At 53.7% G+C, this 17632-nt stretch overlaps 1 protein-coding gene across 1 annotated transcript; it reads right to left on the reverse strand.

Annotated features, from left to right (window-relative positions):
* Positions 1 to 10113, reverse strand: SLC1A5 (solute carrier family 1 member 5). Its single transcript, XM_039881656.1, has 8 exons — positions 8930 to 10113; positions 7109 to 7151; positions 6636 to 6683; positions 5613 to 5779; positions 3581 to 3814; positions 2667 to 2861; positions 2412 to 2546; positions 1 to 927 (listed from the first exon to the last, which is right to left on the reverse strand). Exons 1-8 carry the CDS (start codon positions 9496 to 9498, stop codon positions 693 to 695), a joined length of 1626 nt encoding a protein of 541 aa, XP_039737590.1. The 5' UTR covers positions 9499 to 10113; the 3' UTR covers positions 1 to 692.
* Between the last annotated feature and the right edge of the window lie 7519 nt (positions 10114 to 17632).

A 17632-nucleotide genomic window follows, 5' to 3' on the forward strand; every position in this document is an offset into this window, starting at 1 on the left:
TGGCGTTCATGAACAGACATTTTATTTCAATGAAGTTTAATTTATCCAGCCATTTTTTTTCCCCCAGTGCTTTTGGTCATATTCTTAAAAACATCTGATTACATATACTCGACAATTTTATTGCTAAAAAATGTCCCCTTACCCACTATTTCTGTTACTGTGTCATGAACAGAGGTCCAGGGACAGGGTGGGACGTACTATGGAGTCACAGCGTACGTGCACACACGCACACATACACTCACGCATGCACGCGCACACACGCACACAACTACAGCCACCAGAATAAGCAGCAAAGGAGCCAGCAACATGTCTGAACATCCTTCTTCTCAAAGAGGGCAGAATTCCATGGGGTGACTGGTATCCTGTGTCCTGAGACAGGGAGGCCAGGCAGGCTCCCAAAATGAGGTGTGGAGGATGCTACTCCTCCACCTTGTTTCCTAGCCTTGGGTGGGGGGCAGAAGTTGGGAGCTGGGGAGATTTGGGAGACACACTACACTGACACACACACACACACACACACACACACACACACACACACACACACACCAGCAACGAGGCCTCCAGGATCCAGCATCCAGGAGGGCAGCTGGGGCCCCAGGCTCCCCAGAATCCCAGTGTGTCCATTTATCCATCCCTCATGATCCCAATGTCCAAAGTGTCCCCATCAGGGCAGAAAAGATCCCCGCTGGGGTTTACATGACGGATTCCTTCTCGCAGATGTCTGCATTCCCAGCAGGCCCCGGATAATGTTTGAGGAGGGGGTTCCCCTCCTCAGTGGGGACAGGCAGAGGAGCCAGGGGTGTCTCGCTCTTCACCTGGATCAACTCTGGCTCCGAGCTCTGACACTCTGTCCGATCCACATAATGTTGGAGGAGCCCTGCCCCGAAGGCGTCACCTTCCACATTGAGGATGGTACAGGACCGGTCCCTGCGGGGGCAGAAGGGATGGGAAAGTGAGTGGGAGGGGGAGGGGGAGAGGGAGAGTCCAGGCCCAACCCTCCCTCCTCTCACCCTGGAGTCGTGAAGTCCCCATCACACCCTCCTACATAGAATTCTGTCATACTCTAGTGGCCCTAGAATGTCAGCCTCCCATCCTCCCAGGATCTCAAGTACCCCTTCCTTCTAGAACCTCAAAGATCTCCCCCATCCTTCCTGGACCCCAATGATCCTTCTTCCAACAAAATACGAGATCTATTGCTTCTGGAACCTCGAAAAGTCACCCCCTCCCCTTTTACTGGGCTGCAGAAGACCCATCCAGCCCTCCTCTTCCCCCTGAGATACTGAGTTCTCCCTCAGGCCTTTCTCCTCCCTAGAATCCTAAGGATCTATTTCCTTCCTCCTTATGCTGTGTATGTATACGCCATTTGAGAAAACTGAGCTATAATCCACTCTTTAAAAGTATACAACCCAGTGTATTTTAGCATATTGAGTTATGCAACCATCACCATTATTTAATACCAGAATATTTTCATCACTCCAGAAACAAACCTCATACCCATTAAGCAGTTATCTCTCATTTCGTCCCATCCTCCCAGCTCGAGGCAATCATTAATCTGCTTTCCTGTCTATAGATTTGCCTATTCTGGACATTTCATAGAAATGGCATCATAGACTATGTGGTCCTTTGTGCCCGGCTTCTGTCACTCCACATGTTTTCAAGGGTCATCCATGTGGTAGCATGTATGTATGTACCAGTGCTTTATTCCATTTTATTGTGGACTAATATTCCATCGTATGAACAGGTGACATTTCGTTTATCTATTCATTGATGGATATTTGGGTTGTTTCCACCTGTTCACTATTATGAAGAGTGATTAATAGGATAATAATAGAATAATATAGTATGAATATTTATACATAAGTTTTCATGGACATGTTTTCAATTCTCTCAGACATATACTTAAGAGTGACATTGCTAGGACACATAGTAATTCTATATTTAACTTTTGAAACCAAACGATTTCCGATCTTTTATGCTCTCAATAGCTTAACCGTGATAGCTAACAATTATGAATGTAGTATTTACTACTTCTCAGGGAGTTGCATGTATTAAAAGTCATCTAATCCCAAGGAGAGACTATTCTCTCCATTTCACAGATGGAGAGAAGGAGACACTCGGAGATTAAGTACTTGCCCAGGGTCATAATGGCTAGCGATGGTGGCACTGGGATCTGAACACAAGTAGCCTGGCCTAAGGGTCCACTCTATTAACGACTCAGGCACACTACCTTTCTGGGTTCTTCTTAGAAGCCCAAAAATCCCTTTTTTCCCTCTGACTGGAATGCTCAAGGACCTATCCTCTCCCTCTAGAACTCCTTCCTTCCTGTCCTCCTCTGCCCAGAGACTCTCAATGACCCTCTTTCCCAGGGGTACCCCTCCCCAAACCTCCTGAAGCCCCAAGCCCACACTCACACTAGCCAGTCCACAGCCAGGATCAAAGAGATGTCTCGAACAGGCAGGTTGACTGCCTCGAGGATGATGGCAAGGGTGAGGACACCTCCAGCGGGGATGCCCGCGGCGCCGACGCTGGACGCTGTGGCGGTGACCCTAGGCAGGGAGGGGAGGTCAGGGAGGGGCCTCTTAGTGGGAGAAGCTGGAGCCCAGCCCGTGTTCATTCTTAGTGTCAGGTGGGTCGGGGGTCCTAGTCGCAGCCCACCCCGCACTCACAGGATGGTGATGATCTTCACGAAGTCCAAGGGTCGCTGGTTCAGCTGTGCAATGAACACTGCGGCCACACACTGGAAGAGCGCGGCACCGTCCATGTTGACGGTGGCACCGATGGGCAGGATGAAGCGGCTGATGTGCTTGAAGACGCCGTTCCTCTCCTCCACGCACTTCATCATCAGCGGTAAAGTGGCCGAGCTGAGAGACACCGCAGATCTGAGTTAGCTCACACAGCCAATAATTTGCCAGCCCAATCCCCCAACCCCGCGGTCCCTTAACGCCCCCAAGCCACCGAGCCCCGCGGCCCTGACTAAGCTCCACCCATCAGCCTAGACACTCCCTCCCAGCTCTCTGCTCCTTCCTACTCCTCCCAGAGCCAGAAGGCACTAGGGATCCCGCAGACTGTAGTCATTCCAAAATGTAGGCGTCCTGGACCCCCTGCTACTCCTCAAAATACACACAAAACTTCAAACCTAAATTCTATTTAGGTGAGTCTGAGGGCTCACTGACCCACGTCTCCTGCCACCTCCACCAATAGACCTCAGCTATGAATTCCTACTCTCTGGGAGAAGGTCCAGTTCTGAGGGGAACTGGGGCAGCAAAGATGGGTGAGATACCCAGGAGAGAAGGTGGAAAGAGCTCCCAGAGGTCAGATCCAGGGCGGAGCACTGAGTCACCCAGAGCCCGGGCTCGGTGCGGAGGAAGGGTTCTCAGAAAGGAAGAAATCTCTAAGGCAGCAGTTCCCTAATTTTAGGAAGGGGGGTTTCCGAGACCTTGTGAGAAGCTTAGAAAAGTATGACTCCTGTACCCAGATGCGGGGACCCCAAACACAAAAGTCCATGGGTCTTCAGACATCTGATGCCACCCTCAAGCCCCTTAGCTTAAAACTCCCACCCCAATGTACCCCAAGGCCGCACCTGGAAGAGGTTCCGAAGGCGGTGGCCAGCGCTGTCAAGATGCCCCACAGGAAGCGGTAGGGGTTCTTCCGGGTGAAGAGGAAGTAGATGAGGGGCAGGACCAGGAGCCCGTGGATGGCATGGCCCAGCAGGCAGCACAGGATGTATTTGCCGAGACTGGCGAAGAGCATTCCCACATCCTTCATCTCCACAATCTTGCCAGCCACCAGGAACAGGATGCCCACAGGGGCATACCTAATAACACGGGAGACAGAAGGCGACCTCTGACCACATACTCCCCCAGAGGCAGGCACTGTGCTCTGCACGGCAGGATCACAGCCTCCCTGGCAGTCGAGAGGAGCCCGCAGCCATGTCGGGGCATCTCCCCTGCCCTGCTGCATTCTCTCTCTCCTTGCAGATAGTGCAGCTGGGAGATTTAAGAAGCCTGAGTGCTGCCATCACCACCTGGAGTACAGTCACTAACCGTATTTGGACTTAACACATGACCAAGGAAAAAAACAGCCAGGTAAACAGCATTTACGTTTTCTGGATTCGTTTGTTATAGCAGCTACCATAACTGGAACCAAGACAATCTCTCAGGCTGTGGTTCAGGTCTTAACAACCACTCCCAGACGTGAAGCATTTATGACGCACTGAGCCCTTGAACGTAAGTGGTTGAATCTTCGCCCCAAGGGAGCTCCAATTGAGTCTCTTATAGCTACTGTTGACTTAAGAAAATCTAACGGGTCTGCAAAGCAAGGAAGATAATGCTCCCGACCTCATAGGAATGTTGGCAGGATGAAATGAGAAGCCAGTTGAAATGAGTTGAAAGCTTTTCAATAATTCATCTATAAACTTTAGCACTCTCTCCTAGAGTGCTAAAGATCCTGGGGTGCTTTTATGCTTCCTTTGACAGCTTGATCGCTATGTTGTTGCCCAAACCCCTTTCCTTTTAGAAAAAAAGGCACCACTTCCCAGCCACCTGCGCACCTGGGTTTGGCCAAACACCCACATTCTGGCCGGTGGGACATGCCAAAAAGTTATACAAGTACTGGATAAGTATTATCTAATATTGTTTACTGTGGGCCTGCTGTAGGTCAGTCACTGTCCCAAACACTTCCTACGTATGAATTCGTTTGTGCCTCGTATGACCAACCCATTTTCCAGATGAGGAAACTGAGGCACGGAGGGAGAAGTAACTTGTCGTAGGGCACAGCTGGAAAGCAGCCACGCGGGCATGGGAACCCAGGCCACCCGGCTGCAGAGCCTGCTCCTCCGCACACGCCACCCTGCCTCCTCGGCAAAGTACTTTTATTAGTCGAGGTATACTCAGTGCCCACACAGCAGCTTCTCAGATGCCAGGTGCACCAGAATCAGGGTGGGGGGACGGGGAGGGATTTATGAAAAATCCAGCAACTCTGGCCCAGCTCCTGACTCCTAGATCCAGGATGGGCCCTGAGAACAGGTGTGACACCATGTGGAGGCGAGGCTGGGGGAGGGAACAAGGGTGGAAGCCAGCGGCCTACGCAAGATTTTTTTCTCATTTCCTAAGGCCATTTAAACAAAACTCACGATGGTACTGGTTGTACATAGCTGATATTAAGTCACCGTTCAGGAGGTGCCAGGCATTTAAAGCACTTTCTAAGGGCTTGCTTTACCTGAACTCCAGTCACTTGTTTCATCTTTGTGACAGTCCTATAAAGCAGGCACAATTTTAGATCATTGATCCAAAGGCGAACACGTGGTCACCTTTAAATCTCTAACTAAAACTGAGATGCGTTAGCCAGGCCGTGGCCACAGTTTGGCTGTCTTTTTGTCACCTCTCAGGAAAATCAAGAAGGTGCCCGTATGATTCTCAGCTTTCATGGAATAGAGCACTGTCCTCATTTTATAGATGAGCAATCTGAGGTACAGAGAGGGTAAGTCACTTGTCCAAAGTCACACAGCCAGGCAACGGTCGATGCTGGACTTGAATCCAGGCCGTCTGGTTCCAAAGAGTGGACAGAGAGGGTTGGCCCACCCCGTACCCCCAGTGCCCTCTCCCACGACCTACCACATGATCCAGGAGACCAGCACCATGGTGGCATCGTTGAAGGAGTTGAAGAAGCGGATGAGCAGCTCTCCTTCAGGCCCCAGCTTCCGCAAGGCCACGCCAAAGACGATGGCAAACACCACCAGGCCGAGGATGTTCATACCCTCCACCTCATCCCCCACGGGTACCTTTTGGCAAGGAAAAGATGGGGACACTTAGTCAACCTGCACGGTCACTGAGGGCCTATTCTGGACACTGCTAGGACCCAGTCCCTTGGGCTCCTTCCTCCCAAGGCTCACTATCCAGGTCCAGGGGTAATAGACCTGTTGCCAGGGGCAACCCAGAGTGGGCAGGGCTGAAGTCATCAGGTAGGGTTTTCTAGAGGAAGTGGCTCAGACCCCGGAAACGGGAAGGGTGAACCAAGTAAAGAGCGGCGGTAGAAGGTTCTAGAGAGAGGGAACAATGCACAACAACCTAGAAATGAAAGCGACTTGGGCTTTCGAAGAGCAGAAAGAAATCCACTGTGGCCGGAGTGGAGTGAGCCAGGCAGTCACAAGGCGAGGCCGGGGGAGGGACAGCTGGGCGGGGGTCCGACCTCACAGCGCCCCCCGCGGACTGTGCTGAGAAGCCCGAGCTCTCTTCCAGGGGTGCTAGGGAGCATGCCAGGGCTTTGGGCAGGGGAGAGGCAGGGTGGGGCTTGTGCTTTGAAAAGACCTCTCTGTCTACCCAGTGACAGTGGGTGGGAGGGGGGGTGGGCCTGGGGGCAGGTCAGGGAGGGAGCCGAGGCAAGGTGGGATGGGGGAAAAGAGGAGTCTGGACCACAGCAGGGCAGTGGGGAGGGAGAAGAGGGTGCAAAATGAAGATTCCAGAAAGGCAGAAAAGACAGAGATTGGGGAGGGGCTGCTCAGAGTTTAAAACAGATTGCATAGCAAACGTTAGAAGATGTGGTGGCGGGGCGGGGGGCGTGGGGAAAGGCTGGGGAGGGAACAGAGTGGAAAAACCACAAGGGACCCGTCCCCACCCTGTCCCTTCACCTGCTCTCACCTTCACCTGGGTTTCATTGTTCCGTATCATTTTATAGGAGGTAGAGTACTGCAAGAGAGGGTAGGAGAGAGTCCGTGTTACTTGTCGTTGAGGCTTCTCCGCCTGTCCTGGCACCTACAGTGCTCAGAGTCTGCCCTGAGCATCCCTTATTTCATCCCACCAGCAACCCCACTAAGGCAGGACTCCGTGCCCCTGTATTCCAGAGGCGGGAACCTCAGAGCAGTAAAGGCACCTGCCCAGGGTCACACGGCTAGAATTAGAATCTAGAGGGGACTCCGAACACATATTCTTGTTTCTCGATGAGCATCATAGATGGGTTTCAGTGGTCACCCAAGAACCCTGCAATATTGCCTATAAATATGTGGCAGGTTAGCTTTTCCAGGCACTGCCCCAGGTCAGGGCCCAAGGGGCCATGGCTGGTTGTCTCCCTCCCTGGACATCCGCCACCCCTCAGGACACCCCCGACAACTCACTGAGCGGAAGGCTGCAGACACCAGGTTGGAGGGGAAGATATTTCTGCAGAAACAGACATGGAGGAGAGGTTATTAGATACCGCAATAGTTCAGGGAGGGTCTGGGCTGGCATCTCGGGATGGGGGAACCTCGGAGGCCCCGTTCGAACCCAAATGTGCACTTTCGGTCAGGCGGAGTTCCACCTGGGCATGTGTGCCTTTCCAGGGCTTGGGGACTCTGAGCTGGTCTCCTAGGGCCCCCAGTAGCCTGGGATTCTAGACCTGAGGGATGGTGGTTGGAAGTGGAAATGCTGGCTCCCCAAGGCGGGGAGGGGGGGCAGAGTGACCCGGAGCCTTAGCTCCACCCCAGGCAGCAGACTTCACACCCTGGTCATCTTGCATCAGCCACTTCCTCCTAGGGGACTGGGAGGGCTGGAAAAGAGCTGGCCCTGAAGGCTGGCGGTGGCCTGTGGGTCAAAAGATCTGGGTGGAGCTTTGGGAAGAGAGAGAATCACAAGGAATGGCTGTGTGCATCATGAATGGGCATCTGTGTTGACACGGTCACTTTTGTGACCGTTTGCGAGGGTGACTCAGTGTGCAGCAGCATGCGTGGAACCCCACTGAGCATGTGGGAGTGTCAGGCAATGGCCTCGTGTCTCTGGGCCACGATGAAAATAGCAGGAAAAGCATGTCGTCAGCACTGTACATAAATCAACTCATTTAATCCTCAAGACAGCTCTCGGGGTTGAGCTCTACCATCCCGTTTTACAGAAAAAAAAGAAGACACAGAAAGGTGAAAACAGTTACGTGACGAGGAAGTGGCAGAGCTGAAATTGGAACCCCACCAGCCAGATGCACAGTGCTAACCACTGGGTGCCCCGACATCCTCCCCGCTAACCACTGGGCACCCTGACATCCTCCCTCTCCCCAGCTCTTGTGAGTCTGTACTCAGTTTGCCAAGTGTTGGTATTTAGCCGGGGCGAGGGTTAGTTCAGATATATGGGACACTGCTGGCGTGTGGCCATGTAGGTGTGTGTGTATGTGAGTGTGTATGTTTGTGCTGAAGGGGTATTAATATCCAATGGGTGTGTGTGTGTGTGTGTGTGTGTGACGGTTGATGCTAGCCCCATGTGTCGGTGTGAGACATCACAGCCGTGGCTGAGTGTCGGTGTGCCTGTGTCCAGCTGTGTGTCACTGGTTATAAAGTTGTGTAGCTCTGAGATGTTTCAGCCAAGCCTCAGAGTGGCTGGCCAAGTGTGAGTTACATCTGTTTTGGCACACAGGGGAAGCCCTCCACATAAACAGCTTTCAAGTAGGTGTGCCTGTCCGCAGGCCCGCCTGTACCCACCCAGGCCAGCTAATCTCCCCCAGCCAGGAGGAGTCCACCCACAGCAACCTCTGCTCTGAACGTCCCATCTCAGGCTGCCCCTGGGGGCCCTAAGAGGCTGGGGGAACCTGGTTCCGACTCATCATTTCCCCCTAAGGTTTCCAGGAAGTCCCCAACCAACCTAGAGACACTGCGTCAGCAAAGACCATGTGGACCCAGTAGTTTGTTCTCCTTAAAAGCGGGGAGAGCCTTTCTTGGGGGTGGGGTGAGGGGCAGAGACCACAAGAAAAAGAATCTACCCCCTTTCTAAGTGGCCCCCCCTTGTGGAGGGGGCGGAGCACAGAGGGAGGAAATGAATGAGAAGACCTTGGGGGATGTCCCGCTCCGGAGGACCCGAAGTTCCCCTCCTGTCCACGTGGCCACTGCAGCCATCCCTAACACGTGTCCCCTTCCCCACGTGGCCGAAGCACCCCCACTCCCACCCCACCTCGCTCCAGCCGGCGGGCAGCGTCTAACCTTACGAGATCCAGGAAGGAATCCATCACCTCCTTGCTGGGAGTCTCTTCCAGAGGGCCGGAGACCCCGGCCGAGGCGTTGATGGCGGCGAGGGCGGCGCCGGGCTGCAGCGCCAGCGCCAAGCCCACGCCGAGCGCGGACGCCAGCAGCGTGGTGACCAGGAAAAAGAGCAGCGCCCAGGCGCCCAGGCGGCCCAGGGCGCTGGAGTCCAGGCTGGCGGCTCCGCCGATGAGGCTGCACACCACCAGCGGCAGGATGATCATCCGCAGCAGGCGCAGCAGCAGCTCGCCCGGGAAGGCGAAGGCCGCCAGGTTCGCGGGGCCCAGGGCTTCGGCGCCGCCGGCGCGCGACACCCCGAGCCCAAGCGCCACGCCCGCCGCGACGGCCAGCACGGTGAGCAGCACCAGCAGGTTGGCGCGCAGGCAGCGGCTCACCTGGTCCCGGGAGCAGCCGCCCGCCGCGCCGGGCTCGGCCACCGAGACCATGTCCGGGACGCCGTTCGCGGGGGTCGCCGCCGCCGCCGCCGCCGCCAGCCCCTTGGGATCTCCCTTAGGCGGATCGGCCACCATGGCGAACGCCCGGGGTTCCTCGGGGGGACGGCTTAGGGCGCCTTCCCAGGACGCCGACGTCCCTTAGCACCGAGAGGTGAGCAGCAGAGTCCGGCGGCCAGAACTTGGAGCTCCTCGCCGCCTGAGTTCGCAGCGCCCCGGTTCCTCGGCTCTCGGAGGCGGGGCGCCGGGGCTCCTCCGCTCCTCCAGGCTGAGAGCCGGGGGCGCCTGGCTGTCTTGGCCCTGAGGGCGGGAACGCAGGATTTTCTCAAGCTGGGACCTGGGGATGGGGGGGGTGGGAGGGTGGGGGGTCCTGGGCTCTGGAAGGCGGCCGGCGCCCACGAGGCCGAGGTCTTCAAGAAGCGAGGTGCTGGTGGTGCGGATCCGGGTGCCTGGATCCGGGAGGCGGGGACCTGGGGTGCCTGGGTCCTGGAAACGGCGGGCTCGGGAGCCTGAGTCTGGACGCCCAGAGACGGAGCCCCGGGAGGAGGCGACTCAGGCTCTTGGGTCCCGGAGGGGAGGTCCAGGCCACCGGGTGCGGAGGGCAGCGGTCGCGGACCCCCGGGGGGAAAGGCTGTTCGCGCCGAGGGAAGGTCCCGGGCGCGACGCGTGGCTCTGAACCCGCGGGGCGGAAACTGCCGGGATTAAGACCTAGCGAGGCTGGCGAAGGCGGGCACCCATCCGAGGGTGCCGATTGGCTGCAGCGCATTCAGGGACCTCCCGCGAGCGAGGGGGCGGGACGGAGGCGAGAAACGGGCCAAGTCTGCGGAGTAACGCCGCCTTATCCCCCGGGCGGGCCCGGGTCGGGACCCGGCTCGAAGGCGACAGGGCCTGGGAACGACTCTCCCTCGCCAAAGGAAATGGGGCTGTGGGTTGGGGCCCGTTAGGCCACAGAGGTTACTTGGAGCACGCGAGGTTCTCTAGACAGCGCAGGCGATCCGCTGGTGGCTCATCTGCAAACCAACTCTGCCTGGAACTCCTCCCTCCACCGCCCTAAATTCGGTCTTTTATCGCCCCCTCGAAAATGCAGATCCCCCGCGCGTTTAGTATAAGATTTCAATGAGATGGAGTTATTTGTTTAGTAATGCGAATGATTTTTTAAATAAATATTCCCAGGTCGGCGCCCTACACTTACCAATTAATGGCAGTTATTATATAGATTAGGACTGTAATCCATTTCCCCTAGGTACACAATTTGCGATTCATCTATTAAAAGTTATAATTCAGTGATTGTGCTAATGCTGTAACGAATGTTTTCATCAAATATTTCCCCCACATTTTCTTATAAAAAATTTTCGAACATACAAAAAGTTTAAAGGATTTTACAATGGACACCATACACTAAAACCTAGAGTCTACAATTATTTCGCCATACTTCTATATCATATTTCTATCCATTTATCTCTCTCTCTTCATGCATCCGTTCATCTTCTTTTTTTGATGCATGATAAGATAAATTGCACATATTAGAGCACTTTCCTTTAAATCCTTCAGTGTGCGCTTGTTAATCGGAGTTCCATATTTGCATGGGGCCGTTTTTTTCTTTTCAGGTAAAATTTACAGACTACAAAATGCACAAATCTTAAGTGACATTCATTGACTTTTGACAAATGCATATGCCTAATATCCCTTGAATCTTCAAAACTGCTTGGTGAAGTTGGTCTCACTATTTATACCCATTTTCCAGAGGCCCAAAACTGGGGCTTATGGCCAGAGGAAGTTACTCACCTTGAGGCCACATCTGGGAAGGCCAGGCGTTGCCTGCCTGCCTCCCAAGGCCTTAATCATACCTATTCTGCCGCTTTCCTGAATTCCTTCTGGGTGGTCATTTGGGTGGTTTTCGGTGAACTCATTATTACTGAAATCCTAATTCCTTCCACTTCTGTCCTGTTCTCTGGTAACATTTCAGGGGTTCACACTTCTTCAAAGACTGTAGATGGTCACCTCACAAGCTTCTTCCTGCAGCAGCCGTGGGGCCTCAGGCAAGTCACAACCTCTATGAGCCTCAGTCTCCACATCTGTTTAATGGGAAAAATTATAATAGAGCATATCTCCCCAGCTGCTCAGAGGATCAAATGAGATCATATATTCACAGGATGCAGGTTAGCTCTTAATAAAGTTAACTAGTATTCTTGTTGTTATTGTCATTATTATTGAAGGACATGGTTTGGGCCCAGACCAGCTCCAGACACTGCTGGGCCCTGGTGGTGAGCTCTCTCTGCTGGTCACTGCCAGCCCGAGACTTAAATTTGCTTGGGAAGATGCTCTGAGAGCTTGAACTGACATCCCGCAGGATCCGCGGCATTGGGGCCAGGCCAAACCGACAATTTGCCCAGGCACGCGTGGCCTCGTGGAACTCTTTCCTGTGTGTGTCGGACATCTCCCCTCCCAAATCCTCCTGGCCTCGACACCACCTACTCCAGAAAGCCCCCGTCCCCAATCCTACCCTGCTAGTCTGACATGATATTCGTTCAACAGACTCAAGGTAAACTCCAGTGAACTTGGTTCTGTGCTAGATGCTGAAAGTGTGGGCACTAAAGCCACACAGACATGGGTTCGAATCCTGACCTCACCACTTACCAGCTGGGTATCAATTTCTTCATTTGTCCTAGAGTCAACGTGAGTATAAATTCCATCGTGCACACACTGACCCTCGATACAAAACACGAGGAGACAATTCCTGAGCTCTCTATTCATTCTGCAGACATTCCTTGGGCCCTTACGAATGGCCAAACACTGTTTGAGGTGCTGGAGATTCAGCAGTGATAAAAAATAAAAATAAAAAAAAGAGAAAACAGACAAAACTATTTGTCAGATTCTAGTGAGGGGAAACAAGGAAATAAACTTGAGCTGTCAGGTGCGGATAAGGATTGGAGAAAGCTAACGCATTGTACAGCAGAGAGAGAGAGTGGTCACAATGGGCCGCTCCGAGGACGTGACATTTGCAGTGAGACCTGAATGACAGGAAGGAGTGTACCAGGATGATATAGGGAGAGCATTCTGATGAGAGGGAGGAGCAGGTGCAGAGGCCTGAGGGAGCAGAAGGGACGCCCCGTTTGTCACGCCGTCAGCGCTGGCTTGTCTCCACTAAGCCATGAGCACTCACTCTGGGTTTCCGGATTTGGACGCAGATGGGGTGATGAGGTTTGGTGTGGTCTGAACCCCCGACCTGGGAAGGGGACTTGAACTCAGGTGTCTCTCACTCCAGCCTGCGCCCTCAACCCCTCTCGGACACCGCGACCGCCCCTACACTTGGCTTCTCCCCAAGCAGAGACATTTCCTTCAAGGGACCATCATTTATTCTGAGCACATTGCTGGACCCTGTGATGGGAGATTACCAGGGACCCAACAGTGACCAAGACGATCCCAGCCCCATGCTCTAGGGAATCACAGTCCAAAGGGGGAGACAGACTCATCCCCAGACAACGACAACACAGAGTGAGCATGACTGGGATGGGGGAGCCCAAAAGGGTGCTTGACCTCACCTGGGGGTCAAGGAGGGCTTCCTGGAGGAGGAGGTGTCACAGGTCGGGTAGGAAGGGGTGGGTCCAAGCCCAAGAGAAAGTATTCCAGGCAAAATGAACAACCCGTGCAAAGTCCCAGGATTGAGAAGAGGCTGAAAGGTTCCCAAGCACAGATCTGACCTAGTCGCCCCACCCTCTGAGTGGCCCCCCTGGCTCCCCTCGGGACAAAGTCCAAACTCTTCAGCCGGACACCTGTCCAGTAAGATATTCCTTCAATCATTCATCAACCCACATCCACAGAACAGAATGCCGAGAGATGTCAAGTGGACTGAGACGGTCTTCAGGAAGAAGTCACACGGTCAAGAAATATTAAGGAGTAAAACACAGGGAAAGGCATATAGGACATGCCACCATGTCATCTATGGGGGAAATAGATGAATGTATGACAGCCTCTTTCGAGTGCCTTGATTATCTACAGAGAACAGACCGATGGTCACCAGAGGGGACAGGGGTGAGGGTTTGGGAGGAAAAGAGGAAGAGAGATTAAAAAATACAAACTTCTAGTTATAGAATAAGTCACGGGGACATAAAGTACAGCACAGGGAATCGAGTCAATAAGGTGAGAACTATGTACAGTGACAGATGGCTACTAGATTTTTTTTGGTGACCACTTCATAAGGTATATAAATGTTGAATTGCTGTGTCGTACATCTGAAATTAATATAATCTTGTATGTCAAGTATAATTAACCAGAACATTTTAAAAAATGCACTGACTACCTCTGCGAGAATTTGTAGAAACTGCTGTGAATGGTCGCTCTCAGGTGGGAAGGCGGTGGCTTCGCGGTTCTGCGTGGCCACCGTGTCTCGCTGTCTAGCAGCCCAACGACCTTGGTCTAGTCACATGATTCTCCAGCCTCGGTTTGCTCGGCCACGATGTGGGGCTAACAGGAGCACCTGCCTCAGAGATCATGGAGGGGTGAGCCAAGTCCATGTGCGTAAAGCGCTTTGTTTGGTGCCTGGCAAACCACAGCCTTGTGGTGTTTTAAGCCGCGGTGACCTTTCGAGATCAACATTATATCTAATGCAAAAGTAAGAAAGGCCTCTTCCATACGTTCTCTCTGGCTCAGACTTACAGGCCGGTGCTTCCCCCAGGACCGGAGGCCACAGCCCAAGAGGCCCCAGGTGAGACCCAGCAGCTGGGTTTCAGGTGCTGCAGAAGCAGGTGCCAGGTTGGGGGAGGGACAGCTTCTGGCAGCACTCCTGGTAATCAGGGCCCCCAGGGGGCGGAAAAATGGCTCAGGCCGGATAGAACACCGGAGTAAACCAGGCTTAGCCTAGTCACTCACTGCTCACTCATTCGAAGCACTGGGGTGCCAGACAGGCGAGTGAGATGCAGGGAGGAGGCTCCAGGAACTCTGGAACCCTGGAACCTTCTGGGAGGGTGCGGTGGGTCTGGGCCAAGAGGGGAAGGTTTGAGGGTTTGGTCCAGGATTGGCCAGGGATGTCCCACCCCAGGCCCTCCCAGGCTCGGGTTCTGGCCAGCTTTCTTCTCACTCAGCCAGACCTTCTCCCTAGATTCTGATTTCATCAGTGGGGGAAAGCGAATGGCCTAGGGCTCCAGAAAGGAAGGGAGAGGGGTCAGGAGGAGGCTGGGCTGAGCCGTGGGAAATATGGACCTCACAGAGCAGGGAGGCCCTGCCCGGCCTCCGTTCGCGACCTGCAAAATGGGCATTGTTCTGAATGGTGTCCTCCCTGAGGGTCGGGTGTCTGACAGCTGGAGGGCTTCGGCCTCCTCCATCAGAGTCTGGATCCAGACCTCGTCTCCTCCCTCGACACGCATTCATGCATTCCACAAACTTTTTCTGAGCACTTTCTGTGTTCCCGAGCCTGTGTCTGAGACAGGCCTAGCTCCTTCCCTCCGGGGCTCACACTCCAGTGAGGGAGACAGCGAACTGGACTGGGCTAGAGGAGCCCGGGAAAGAAGCCCAGTCTTGGAAGTGGGGTCAGGGAGGGCTTCCCGGAAGAGGGGGCATCTGAGCTGAATTTTAAAGGATGTCAGAGCTGGCCAGGGAAGAGAGGAGGGAAAAGGTACAGGCAGAGGCATGGGGGCTGCGTGCCTCCTGGCCTGGCTGATAAGCTGCAGCCTGAGGGACTGGAGACTGGCCCAGAGTGTCGCTTCCAACCTTTCTAGTTATTTATTTAAGAGCCGGCTGCTCTGCCCCGCCCTGCCCCCACCAGCTGCAGGCTGTCAGGGCCCCGTGGCTCCTGGTCCAACAGTAACTCAGGTTTCTGGGCCTGGAGGCCCAGAGCAGGCGTGTCAGGTGCTGACCTTCTCACCTCCTTGCAGGTCCAGCCAAGGCCACGGGAGCTGGTTCCTAGGGCAGCCGTCCCTGCCACCACTCCTGGCTCTGCCTTGGGACCCTACAGGTGTCCTGGGGCTCGGGCGACTTGGATAGAAAGACCTTTGATGCTTCCAGAGAGGCAATATAGAATAATAGTCAAGGGCAGGGGGTATGGTGGGGGCAGAGAGATGGGTCCTCCCACTTCTTAGCTGACCTTGAGCCGCTGATGCCACCTCTGAGCCTCATGTCCTCACCTGTGGAAAAAAAAAGGAGTGTCCACCCCCGAGGTGGCTTAAAGAAAACTAAGAGGCCAAAGCCCTTAGCATAGGCCTGGGTGATACCGTAGGACATCAGGATATTAGGGGGTGGAGGCTTTTATTGCTGTGATTATTAGCTTTTCCCTTTAAAGAGCCCTGCTTAGAAGTGAGCCAGGCGACACGCCGGGGAATCTGGGAGGACATGGGCCTGCCTTGGGGGTCTGAAGTGACGTGGCCCCATCACGAGCTAGTTCTGATGGTAGATAACCACACCTCCCATTCATGTGACTATGTGGGCATCGTCTCCGAGGGCGGCTGGCCCGAAGGACCAGGACATTGAGTCTGGGGACATCGCCACCTCAGAATGCCTGAGGCTACAGGAGTCCTTGAGTACAGAGTAATTCCCCTCACTGGGTCTAGCCAGCTGGATCCCAGGCAAAAGCTCTTATGAGCCACTGCCTGCTCTCTGAGAGGGGTGAGGGCCAGCGGCCCTCATGAATTCGAGAGCTGGTAGAACTTGCACTTCAGCTCGAGATGAGGGGGCAGGCTGAGTGCTCATCAACAGACCCCGGGCAACGTCCTGCCAGAGCTAGGGGGGCAGGGTCAGCATTTTGAGGTGGGGAGGGCAGGGTGAAGGGGGTGCTACATTGAACCCAAGTAAAGCAGGCTCACAATATATGAAACCAATGGGTCCAACCCTCCCTTGGTATAGACAAGGAAACTGAGTCCCAAAGTCTCACAGCAAATCACTGAAATAGACAGGGGAGAAGCTGTGAGCTATGCCAGCTAAGGCCCCGGGTGTGGGTGAAGTGTCAGGCCTGGAGGAGGGAAGGGCATGAAGCATCCAGAAGCACAAAGCCACAAGGCTTCCTTCACAGCCTGAGAAGGACATCGAGATATAGTCCGCTTAATTTTTTTTTTTTTTTCAAAGTACCCATTAAATTTTCGAGACGAAATTCACATAACACAAGTTAACCATTTCAGAGCATAGGATTCAGGGGCATTTAGGACACTAACCATATCATGCCACCGTCACCTCTGCCTCATTCCAAATGACTTCCATTAGCCCCCAGAGGAAATCCCCAGCCCATGAAGCAGTCACGGGGCTCCCCTTCCCCGCCATGTGGGCAACCACTAAACTTCCTGTTCCCATGGATTTGCTGATTCCGGACATTTCTGTAAATGATGGTCTGAATGTTTGTGTCCCTCCGAAATTCATGCCTCGAAACCCACCCCTCGAGGCGATACTGCTGGAAGGCGAGGCCTTTGGGAGGTGAGGAGGTCACGTGGGTGGAGCCCTCATGAATGGGATTTGTGCCCTTATGAAAGAGCCCTCCCCGCACCGAGATCCCTCACTCCTTCCACTGTGTAAGGACAGAAAGAGATGTCGGAGACGCAGAAGCAGGCCCTCTCGCCCGACCACGCTGGCACCCTGATCTCCCACTTCCAGCTTCCGGAAGCACGAACGATACATTTCTGTCGTTGATAAGCCCCCAGCCAGCCTAGGAGGTCGTCTGCCACGTGGGCAGGCCCAGGGTGTGTTTCGTTAAAGCAGCCCAACCAAATGGAGACCCTGACTTTTTGCGTCTGACATTTTTTACTCAGCAATCCACCCAATATTTTGATTTAATCAGAGTGACATTTATCAAACACTTACTATATCCTGGGAGCTGCTCCCTGAACTCTACATGTGTTAACCTATCTGAGCCTCTCCACGACTGGTGAGGGGAGCTCTATTATTATCCTTATTTTACAGTCTAGTAAACAGAGGTGCAGAGAGGTGGCCTCACCTGCCCAAGGTTGGACAGCTGGTAAGTGGTAGGAGTTTTTTCTTTCCCCTTTTTGTTTTTATGTTATTTTATTATTTTATTTTTTTAGCACCTTCAGCCTCCTTCTTTTTGTACTGTTTTGAAATAAGCATGACGTGACGTCGACCCTTTTAACCATTTCAAAGGGTACAATTCAGTGGCGTTGAGCACGTTCACAGCATTGTGTAACTATCGGCACTATTTGGTCCCAAGCCTTTATTCATCGCCCCAGAAAACAGAGCCAGGATGTGAACCCCAGTTTTCTACCGGCAGAGCCCAAGC

This window comes from Pteropus medius, unplaced genomic scaffold (genome assembly GCF_902729225.1).
Source record: "Pteropus medius unplaced genomic scaffold, Ma_sr-lr_union100, whole genome shotgun sequence".
In the NCBI taxonomy this organism is placed as follows: domain Eukaryota; kingdom Metazoa; phylum Chordata; class Mammalia; order Chiroptera; family Pteropodidae; genus Pteropus; species Pteropus medius.

What these genes read in the sequence shown, in the direction of transcription:
- SLC1A5 (XM_039881656.1), bottom strand. Translation starts at nt 9,498, where the DNA reads ATGGTGGCCGATCCGCCTAAGGGAGATCCCAAGGGGCTGGCGGCGGCG. An exon ending in TCCTTCCTGGATCTCGTAAG is followed by an intron (nt 7,152 to 8,929) that starts GTTAGACGCTGC and finishes CTGTTTCTGCAG; the next exon opens with AAATATCTTCCCCTCCAACC. An exon ending in CTGGCTGTGGACTGGCTAGT is followed by an intron (nt 928 to 2,411) that starts GTGAGTGTGGGC and finishes CTGCCCCCGCAG; the next exon opens with GGACCGGTCCTGTACCATCC.